This window comes from Phaethon lepturus, unplaced genomic scaffold (genome assembly GCF_000687285.1).
Source record: "Phaethon lepturus isolate BGI_N335 unplaced genomic scaffold, ASM68728v1 Scaffold38756, whole genome shotgun sequence".
In the NCBI taxonomy this organism is placed as follows: Eukaryota; Metazoa; Chordata; class Aves; order Phaethontiformes; family Phaethontidae; genus Phaethon; species Phaethon lepturus.
In genome coordinates this window covers 15,199-26,879 of record NW_010547544.1, presented here as the reverse complement: position 1 = coordinate 26,879, position 11,681 = coordinate 15,199, and the positions used below count along the sequence as shown (strand labels likewise).

Sequence of the window (11,681 nt, the reverse complement as noted above, 5' to 3'; positions counted from 1 at the left end):
GTATGGTAAAAACTTCTCAGTGAAGTGGGGATTACGTTAGCTGTTTCACTAGTATTATTGGTCAAACACAGTTTTTCTACTCTTACAAGGAACTGCGAGAAGTAAAGCTTAAAATATTTCAAGAATTAAATGTTGGCTACTAAAATGAGTCCAGTAGTACTAAAAAGGATGCACTGCTACAGCATCACCTCACTCCTACTTTTCCCAAGTAGTAAATAAGTAAAAGTATCAGTTTAGTAGGGAGTGAAGAACTGGGAACAGAAGCTGACTTCACCAGTTCCATTTCTTAATTCAACAAGTAATCTTTCCAGCCATTGCATTAACCTATTGAAATATTTTCTTACTGATCATGAAGTTGAAAACTTTGCAGTGCTTCATCCTGGATGCTTTCATGCCTAGTAAGTGAAAGCATGCTGCTGCTTTTCATTCCACTGCAGTACTTAGAGGGTGTATTTCCTTTGTCCAGCTGTTGTCTCTTCATAAAGCTTGTAGATGTTTAATGACACGTGTTTGCTTTTTGGGAACCATCAGCTTCTGTGAACACTTGGGTGAAGTTAGATATTAAGTGGACTGGGGGTGGTAATGTGTATGTGTTGGGTGTGGTGAGGCTGAAAAGGAGTGGAGACATTGCACAGTCTGACTATATTAGCTTGGGTTCCTAAGGAGAAGGCTTAAAAAAAGATCATGTAAAATACAGACAAAGCACTGGAGGAGGAAAGGCTTGTGATCTTTGACACCTTATCCTAGGGGTTACTGAAGATGAAGATTCCTGCAATTGCATTTTTTATAACTTTTTTGTTTTTTTAAATGACAGGTCTTAGGAAGACTTTATAACTTGAATATATATCTCTGAATTTTCTTTGTTTATCAAAGTATATCCTCTAGGAGAGGAAATCCACAGACCTCAGCTTTTGCAGTGCAGTATCTGAAAGCTCTTGTCATGAAAGACTATTCTTGAGATCAGAAACTTGTATATTATCTTTTTCATTCAAAGGCTGTCAGCCCTGTATTACAGAAAATTTGGGAAACCTTTTAATAATTTCAGGGAAAAAGCTAGTAGATGCCTATATACTCACAGCAGGATCTTATGCCAATATCTGTATTACAGATAATTATGTCTGTGAATAATATTAAACATCAATTAATGGATTAAGTATGTTGATAATGCTTGATAGTATTTCTCCATAGTTTAATAAAGCAATCCCACTAGTCAAGTTTTGATATAATGAGCTAAACAAGAGTAGCTGGGCCTATAAAATAAGAATGAAATGATCAGTGTCTTGATGTACTTTCCATTGTGGTGAGTTCTCCTTACGGCTTTTGTAGGAACTTGGTTGGATTCCATACTAGACAGAGAAGCTAGCAAGAATAGGAACATCTCTACCTGAGAGCAATTCCTTATTCTGGGAACCAACTATGGTATATATTTAATATTCATCTCATGCAGGCTTTATTCAGGTTACTTCAATTGGTGGTGGTCTCATAATTTAGTGAAAGTATTAATGGCAACTGAAAATGGGTTTTTCATAAGGTGTGAACTTGTGCTTTCATAGCACTGTTTCTAAACAGAACAGGCAGCTCCTACAAAATGTGTTTTGTAATGCTGATCAAATAAAGTGCAGACAAACAAATAGATGTTCTCTCCCCTATGTCATAAGTTGCATTTATCCAGTATGATGATATTGTGGAGGAGTAGCATAATACCTTCTATGTTTGAAGTAATGAACAGCTTACATCGAAAGGTGCCAGTACTAGCATGTTTTGTAGTCTGTCAATGTACCATGTGAATTTTTATTGCACAACCTTGCAGCCCAAGGATTAAAACCAGTGTTATCACTTCCTTAAGCTCTGATAAAGCTTGCAGGAAGATTTGAAAAGGCTTTGAAAAACAGCACTTCTTAGCACTCTTTATGAAAGGAGCTGCAAGCTGTAATTGTTTTGTAAGCGAGCACACGGGCACCCAGCTACCGGGTATTTCTTTAGCAGTTCATCTAACACCCTGATGATGATTTTCAAGACTCTCATAAAAAGATCTACTCTTCTAGGCTCCTGAAATTTTATACGAGTACAGAACTTCTGTGCTGTAACTTAAGGAGGTGATGGAAATAATTTGGAGGACTCTTCAGACTACATGAAAGTGGTCTTAAACAAGCGTTAGTCTGTCTTGCACAATAAAGCTGAGGTTCTCTGGGTGTTTCTGGCTCTCTTGCTGCTCCTTTCTGCTTCTTATTCCCTGTAGTGCAGAAAGCAAATCGTGAAGTTAGAGACTTGGATTAAAGACTGCCATTGGTGGAGACCTTTGCTAATCTCCCCAAAAGTTAAATTGGACCCTAGACTTGATTCTCCCAGTATGGGAAGGGGGACGGAACAGGAATTGTGAATTAAGATAGTTATACTTTAATAGAGTCTTGAACTATGGTACCAAGAAAGTTGCATGACTGTAGCAAGGGGGAGAAGAGGTGATAGGCGTTCAGGATGAAGTAATCACAGACTTCTGACCCAGATGAGAGCAGTGAGTTTAACGGCTTATTTGCTTTATCTAAAACTTTCTGATGTTCTGCTGTTAGGAATTAGCCTGTGCTACAGACTAGTGCTGCCTCTGTGCAGACTTCTGTTGCACATGTAACGAATATTTATGTTGTTATATTGTGAATGTTCTAGGAATGAGCTAGACTAGCTAAACTTATCTGCAAAAGGTTTTTAATTTCCCTCGAACCACAATTTTACCTGCAAAAATACTTTAGTTATTTGTATCAGCAGGATTTTGGTTTAGGAGTCATTATCTGTATAGTCTTCTGGGCTTTCCGGTTCCAGGGTCTATCCAGAGGCTCTTCGTTAAAGTAGAAATTGTGGTAGCAAGCTTTGTTTACCGTACAGAAGTGTCAACAAAGGCCCTGTATGAACAAACTTTGAGAAACTCATCCAACCGTGGAAAATGCTCAGCTTTTGGTAGAAAAGTCACTCCTTGCCCTTGGGGACATTACAATTGCTCCCTTTCATTAGGGGAGGTGAAGTCTTTTCATTAGTTGCCTGTATTACCTGCTCGTTGTTTCCGGAGGGTTTGCAAATTTGCATCTTTAAGCAGAGGTGCCATCTAAAAGAAAAGTGTTTAGTTTGAAAGTACTTTTATGTATGTCTAGTAACATCATCTGCTAGGTGGTTTAAGCTGGGAACTGTGTGTGTAATTCTCTCTACCTTAGTCTTGCTGATGTGCGGAAAAAATGCTACCAGTTTTCCAGCTGTGGTGGCAGAGGTCTGGATGAGTTTGTCCCGTTCAGCTGATGTGTGATAGGCACTGATAGGGTTGGTCACAGTCACTGTGTTGACATTAATATTGTGGGTTTTGTAGACAGAGGGATCAAGTACTAGACCAAAATCTAATTCTACAGAGAAAAACTGGAGTGCCTCAGTGAAGCTGCCCACACTGCTACATGATTGCTTTCTAGTGCCACACAAGAGAGGGGTTTGGGAAGAATTTGGTGTACCCTCATTCTGTAGTCAGCAACCTGCAGGTAGTTTGTTAACGTACTCTGTGAAATAGTTTTAATGTAGATGCAGTTATACTGGTAGGTATCTAGTTGTTCGGCTGGTGGATTTTTGGGGGAACTAGTGTAAACCATGTTCTTGACAACTTCATGGAGTAAGTGCTATTTACATGTATGAGTAGGGTTTGGGCTCATTGCAATGCACGAGTATGATACTACATGCTACTTAGGCTACAGGTGCTTTATGGGTAGTTTAACTTTGGTGCCTTTTGCTACTGTTGATACCTTGTTTGGTAAGCATGTTTTCCAAGGAGTTTTGCTGCCTTTTCTGCTGAAGATACTACATATACTTTTCTGTTTTGGGGAGCAGAATTATTTATCATGGTATCCTCCCCCCTCCCACTGCCAAATCCAAACTCCACGTTGCTGAAGGAATTAGTTGAAAATTTAGTTGTGGCAATATCTGGGAGAGCCTGTTAGACCCAAGTTCAGCTTCTTAAATGTACTGTCCATTTCAAGGCACTGAACTTGAGTGATCCCTCAATTTTTGTCTAGTCCTTACCCTGAATACTTATCAGAATGGATTCAAGGGCAGGATTTTGGTGAGCATGCCATATCTGCACGTCTTCTTGCATAATCTTTATGCTGCATACACTCTTTTAACCTTTTTTGGCTCAGCTGCTGTGCCTAATCTCTATCAATTCCTTAATATTGCTTTTGCTTAGTCATGGTAGGGATCCCTTACCTTACTAGGTGTGGTGTCTTGGCTCTTTAGAAAAAAGTGTTGGATTGTTTTGGGTTGGGGTTTGTTTTGTTTTGTTTTTTTTTTAAACCATAGCTTTCTCAGTCTATTAAAATAAATGTCCACCTTTAATACAAAGGTTCAAGTTTTGGAGTTCTGGTACTGCTGGAAACTGGTATTAACAGTGTCTTCCTGATCTGTATGAACAAGTTTTATTTCTGTTGGAAGAGAAGGATTGATAAGTTAACATGGTGGATTTGAAGTAAATGCTAACCTGAGTTGCCTAGACTAGCAGAAGTGTTTATACTGTTTTTTTCACCTGCTGTCTAAGCATAGCCTTTCTGTTCAGCTGTACTCCAGGCAAGATGACTCTAAATAGTAGAACTTTAGCCTATTTTCATCACTTCAGATTCTGTAGTCAGAAGCATTAAAAATGGAATTAAGGCTCCAAAACCTTATTTCCTCTGTCACTGATAAAGTATTGGTACTTCTTTCACAGTTGCCTTAATCCAAGGCAGTAGCAGCAGTGTTTTCAACTTGCTTACCTAATCATTCCTGGTGTTTATGTAGTAGTTTGCTACTTAAAAGTTGAGTGGTGAATTTTTATGGTGTGTTACTTATCCGTTAAGTAAATGAGTAACTTGAAGCTGAGAAAATTCACTGAACTGGAAGGTATGATGTATCTTGCAGTACGTACAGAGTTATTTGATGGATGGAAATGTGGAACTGCATGCAATTCCAAATGTGCACCCTGAGGAATAATAAAAGTCAATGGAGAACAGGGATTTAGTTTAATGCAATAGTGATGGGTTGAAGTATTAGGAGATACTGGGAGATAACTGTTCTGACATCTCATCTTGCAACTTACTCCTTTTGGCTTTTAGCCTTTTTCTGTAGAAAGCATTGCTTGGATAAAAATACACATTTCCTGCAGAAATGAAAATGAACATGGAATGTAACTTTAGGTAATAGTTGGGCTGTTTCCCCTAACATTCCCTGACTGATTCCCCTAACGTTCTAAATGCTAGTTGTTAGGAGGAATTCCTCTTACAGCTCTATCACTGATGTAGTAGAAACTTAGCTTCCTTGGTTTTGGCTTCAGAGAATTCATAAAGCTCTCTAGTTATTCAGAGAGGCTTATGTTTGCTCTAAAAAGTCTAGCAGCTGATTTTGCAATGACAATTTTTTTAATTATTTTTAGAAATGTAGAAATGAAAAATTTCCATTTTTAGAATGTGGAATGGTTTTCAGTAACAAATTCAAACTCATTAAAAATTGCAGCATCCGGGTGGTGAAGAGGTCCTCAGGGAGCAAGCTGGGGGAGATGCTACTGAGAACTTTGAAGATGTTGGCCATTCCACAGATGCAAGGACACTGTCAGAAAGCTTTATTGTTGGGGAACTTCATCCGGTGAGTATGTGAGAGTACCAGTACTTGCTGTTTACTATAGTGTTTTTGCATCTAGTTACTTCTCTGGTAAATTACTTAAGAGTAAAGGAGAGCTGCTAGTTTGGTTGGATGCCAGCCCTGCAGCTCTTTGTGAATGGACCTGGACTGGAGATAGGCTCCCCCAATGTCAAGGGATTTGATTAGTGTAGCATAAGGATGGTCGCATCTAAAAGTTTGCTGCTTTGAAATATTTTACAACTTAGTTCTTGAATAAACTGAATATGGAATCGTGACATTTCTGGTGTACCCTGTGAACTTTATGATGAGACTCTATAACCCCTGAAGGTGCTATGGCAGAATGTCTAGACATTTCCTTATGTTAATATGTAGAGTGATACTAACAGCCACTTTCAATCTTTCATCATTGTAAATATATATGCCAGGCTTCCATCTGGATCCAAAAGTACAATCCTGGCTCTTCATTTGTATATTTAGAAAATGGCTACTCTAAGCATCTTATTTCTAGTTTGATTCTCTGGGTCCCCCCATTTTATGCAGTATCAGTGTTCCCTACTTGTAGTTGTCAGGGTTGTTTATGATCACTTCCCACTGGATAACCTGTCATTTTCTCTTCTCTATACTGTCCTTACTGTTTCATGTGCTTTTAACAAGCACCTTTCTGCTCCCTCAAGCTTTGAAGGATTTCTTTCTAGTTACAGAGCTGCTGCCTCTACTTCCTTCAGATAGGCCTTATTTAAGCTCTCCTGCATCTTAGTAGTTGAAAACCACTTGTTAGAGACTTAGGCTGCTCATGTGCCCATCTTTACTGCCCATCTCTGCCTCTTCTCTTTTCCTCTTCTATCTGTTTTGTGTATGTTTTGTCTTGCATTTGGGATAAATATCACTGTCTTGAGTAGCATATTTCACAGTAAGATTCCTGATCTTGTATCTGTCTTAGGTCCTCCCTTGATAAGTATTAATAGTGTAGCTTCTCCTGATAAGAAATAATTCGACTCTGATGCACATTTGTAACTTTGCAGGCTTGTCATCTGTTCCAGATGGCAGCTGATGCCAGTAAATTTGTTCTTAGCCTGGCTACCAGTCTGGTTGGTCCTTGTTTGACAAGTGCCTGTTTTCATTTGATACGAAACAAACAGCTTGGTAGTTTAATGTACAAATACAGCGCTGTCAGGATTATATACTGTTGGGCTTTTTTGTAATTAATGTGACTATTTCATTTAAGACTTCATGGGTTTGATCCACAGAATTTGTGACCTTTGTGCTGGACATTGGACCAAAACTGGTTAGATGACTTTGCACGATAATATGAGTAGACTAGGTAGAAGTAAACTGATTGTAATCAGTGTATAAGCCAAGGTTATGTGTACTGTTTAGAGACAAAGGAAATGCAAAAACATGGGCACAAGAAATAATGAAATATGTTGGAGACTCAGGTTTCACTTCTTAATTGTATACTGGGAAGTATTTAAGGAAGTGATCTTGCTTTATGGTGGCTCAAAATCATACAGTGACATCTGCTGTTCTGCAAGTCTGTTTCCTAGGTAAAAATAGGTACACATTAACAGAATAGAATCACACACTGAATTTAGTGATAAATGTTATTTGAATGCTTTGGGGTTCTGTCTAAATTTTTTTTTTTGCTTGTTTTCCTGCAGGATGATAGAGGGAAGCTTCAGAAACCAACAGTAAGTGTGTTTCTTGAAATGGCACGTTGTTTCCTTTAGGCATTAGGGAGGGTGTCTCTCTAAATGGTATACCCCCCTGAGGCAAAAATAATTCAACTTGGTTAAAGTGTAGTGTTTCAGGTCATAAATCTCTTAAACCTGTTGATATGGCTTCAGTTTATTCTTCCTCTCAGCTGTTCTTTTCTTTAATTTGTGGGACTTCAAACCAAGAGGTTACTAAATGTGATGGTATTATACTATAGCAAAAAGGTGAGTCTAGAATCAGTCAATGGCTTTCTTGTATTCAGTTTAAGAAAAAAAGCAGGAGGATTAAAGGCAGAATGGATTAAACTAATAAGTGTGATGAAAAAATGTGATGCTTGCTATATTGGTAACACCAGTAGATAAAGAATGTAGAGGCATTGGATTGCTGTATTACTCACTGTGAAACTCATAAAATTCATATATCCCTTAAAAGAGCAAATGCGTTGGGGATTAATTTGTACAGTTGCTGCTATGTGTATAGAGGATGTTTTGCTTTGCTCATGGCTGGCTTAACAGAACAGTAGTCCACGTAGGAAATAGTCGAAGATTACTTTTTAATAGTATAGTAGTGTAGCGTAGTAGGTATAGGATCTTACTCTTGTGGTTTGAGAGATTACTTTTAAAGAAACAATCACTTTTGTAAGATCTTCCAATAGTATGAATAAGATACAGGAAAGAAAGAAATAAATACTCATAGATACACTGAAATGTTTGCTATAGCAATTACTAATTTTATTATTAATTAAGGACTGGAACTAGTACACTAATAAAAATAAGAAATGGAGTGGTGACTGGAATTAAGAGCTTCTTCCCACCGAGAATAACAGCTGCTATTCAGATTTCTTTTGAAATTTAGGGAAGCTTACACTTAAGCTGTAAGAACAGCAACCATAAATGCAACTGAGACACAGGCTGCCCAGTGCAAGTTGTAGTATACAATCCCTTGATTAAGCTCACAGGAACTTACTGAACTGAGCCACTTAGAATATTAGTTTGGCCAAAGTATGGTCAGTTTGGAGTTAAGACGTATCCAGATGACTATTTACTACACTCATATTTGTCTTATTCCCTTGTTTTAGTGCTGGTTGTAGTCATCTGCGCTACATGTGTGTGTTTCATCATTCCAGAAGGAAGCTGGAGCACTTTCCTCCAGCAAGACATGTGGGTGTAGCTGATAAGACAGTTTCACTTCGCATTGAGCTGTGGGTGCGTAGCATGACAGATTAGGCCCTGTGCCTTTGCTCTCTAGGAGCTGTCAGAAGGTCATGTGCTTTCAGATGTCCTCCTCATCCTTGCACTGTATTTGAAGTACCCTCAGTGTACATGTCCAGTGTCACACTGTTTAAAAACAGGTTTTGATGAGCTGGGACATATTCTTCTTGCTGTCTTGGTGTGGGTAGGGGTACCATCCCCCAGCCCTGGATGTGGCAAGTCTGTTGTAGCTTGATAGTGTGGGCACAAGTTATTCTACCTTGTTTGGCTTTGGGATTAGTTTTTCATGAAGGTGTTTACAAAACCAATATAAATGTAATCACCTGAGTCTTACTCTTTTAAACATGGTATTTGTCATGTGTAAACCTATGATAATTTGGGGGCTTGGAAAAAGAGTAGACTGTTTGAACCTAGGAGAGGCTGTTAGGAATCTTCTGCTCTTTAAATGAATTGCAAATATTCTGATACTGAAGCAATTTTTTAGTGATGGATCTCGTACCACAAAATTTAAGTACAATTTTAGTGCTTGGATCTTTTAAATGCACTTAGGGCCATGTGTGTTTAGGAGTATTCGAGTTAGTAAGTCTTCATATAAATTGTGCACATGTACCAAACTGGGATTTGAGCTTGTCATGCTTCATTTTCTATGGAAACTGAACAGAAAGTCCAAATCTATGTCAGAAACAACTATAATAATTTGACTGATTCTTATGCAATCTGAAACACAACGCTAAAAAAAAGAGTTTAATAAACCTTGTGGATGCAAATTAGTAGCTTTCTTCATGTAGGTTCCATATAAGAAATATTTGTGTATTGATTCAGAGTCTTTTCAATTAGATTTTAGGCAAGTAAGGGATCTTTGTCTTCTAGGCATCTAAAACTTTTCAAATGTAACCTGAGGTTGAAGTTAGCTTCATGAAAAACTTGCAGGAAAATCCCTTGTGATGGTATTTTTTTAATAACTCTTGATACAGTGTGGACTGTAGAAACTGCTGCTAGCTAGCTTCTTAACACAACAGTCTGTTACAGGAAAGAAGAGAAAATGCTTTCCAAATGCAGTGCACTGAGTTGTTTTTAAATTAGTCCCACTTAATGAGTTTTGAGAAATTGAGGGGCTAGTTAAGATGGAGAGAGATGTCTGCCTGATACAAGTAACTTTTTATGCTTTGCTTTCCAGGAAACTCTTATTACCACTGTTCAGTCTAATTCCAGGTATAGTATGACACCTGATGTCAAACTTAAAGTTCCTCATTATTTTGTTTCTGAAGCTTAAAAAGCTGTATAGCTTCTTTCTGCTGGAAGCTTAAATGTCAGAGGATGGTGCATGAAAATTTCTGTTCTATGTAAAGTCCAAGTTGGCATCTATGTACCACTTTACAGGCATTTTAGCTTATTGTCTAGATTTTTTTCTCATGTCAAGATGTATCAGTCTATACCAAATGGTTTATGTTGCACAAGCCTTCATTTCTGGAGGCTGTCAGGTGAATAGAAGACACTTGGTGCCATTGCTGACTCACCGATGTGGATGCCTCACTTTTAAAATCTGCTACAACTGTTGCATCTAAGGGAAATGAAAGGATTGTGTCTGTAAGATGGAAAATCTGTCAGAATTGGGAAGGGGGAACAACCACTTTGGGACACCACTGCATCAAAGTTTATAAAAAAAGTTTTATCATGCTGACAATTGCCTATTGCTGAAACCTCAGAGGACTGTTCCATGCCCCTCTGAGTGGGGAGCTTGGGTGCTTGAAAGTGTCATCTGATGCTGCTACTTCATTTTGAATGAATGATGTTCTGAGCAGCACACCATGGCTTTAAATTTGTCTAGGGTCCTACTCTTCTCTAGTAAGCAAATTTCTTGTAAGGTCTGTTACAAAGCCTTAAGAGTACAAGCTTTTTACTTGGCTAGAGTATTACTGGCCATCCCAGGTGTTCTGTTGCTCTAACTTTGAAGTATTTGTTGGGGTGGGGAGGAAGGAATTCTTTAAGCGATAACTTTTTTTTTTTCTTAAACTTGCTGGTTGTCACTTCCTAAACTGCTGCTTCAAAAACTTCTTTCCAGTTCATGGTCCAACTGGGTGATACCGGCAATAGCAGCAATTATCGTGGCCCTGATGTATCGTTCCTACATGTCAGAGTAAGCGCCTTACTAGGAACTAATGCAAGAAGAGACTGATCTGGGAGAGAATGAGCAATCCTAACCCAATATGTTTCCAGACAAAAGCCTGATGTCTGAAGAAAAATTCAACTTTTTCAGAAAAGTGAACAATTCTTTTCTGCTGTGCACTTTTCTTAATGTTGCCTTCTTATTTGCTGTTCTGAAGTGATAAAAAGGCAGCATTTCTCTTTTTGTATAACAATTTTATTCTCTAATGAATTATTTGATAACTGTATTGGTTTTTGTTAGAATATTATTTTGTATGTAACACTGATTGTGGTTAATCTCTTTAATCTGTAACGGGGTCCATAGGACTCTCTCTACATAGAAATTTTACAGCTTTAAATGACTACCAAAACTGTGTACATGTATTTGTCCACAACTTAAGAAGACAAGATGGTTTTTAAGTTAAATGTTTGAATGAAATGCTAATGAAATGTAATGGAAAAAGCTTGAGTGGAGTAGTGGGTTGGGCCCTACCAATCCGGCTATGATGAGTTGATTTTTTTTTTTTTTCCCTTTCCTCTTGACATCTGCTCTTATAGTTTTTGTAGGTATTCCTACTGGCAAAGTGTACTGTTTGGCTCCCATTAAAAAATTCAGGTGAGATTTGAAAACCAATGTTTGGCCCAATTATGTCTGTCTCAGTTTTGTGAAAAGTAGCTCTTTTTTTTTTTTTTTTCAAAAAAGGGCAGAAAAAAGTGCTATGTAAATTGCACTACAAGTCATGTAACTGCTACTAAGTAATACTGTTCCTGCCAAGCACTCAGGTGACTCTGGAATTAGTTCTGTAACTTTCACACTTTTATAAAATCTTCAACTTTGTCATGTACATTGTGTGTGTGGGGGAAACCTGATCCATGGAATCTGTTTCTGACTGTTCTGCAATGTGCTCCTAGGTGCTTTATTATGAAGAGATGACTATTTTCACTGCTAAATACAAGATAACTCAAAGTTTGCATTTT

General features: G+C 38.0%; 1 protein-coding gene across 1 annotated transcript; it reads left to right on the top strand.

Moving 5' to 3' along the window:
* Positions 1-5,508: 5,508 nt before the first annotated feature.
* Positions 5,509-11,103, top strand: LOC104615500 (cytochrome b5; the record flags this gene model as incomplete). The annotated part of the gene is made up of 4 exons (XM_010289675.1): positions 5,509-5,637; positions 7,293-7,322; positions 9,736-9,770; positions 10,621-11,103. Coding segments are annotated over 4 exons (273 nt in total), but the record flags the coding sequence as incomplete, so codon positions are not given.
* Positions 11,104-11,681: the final 578 nt, after the last annotated feature.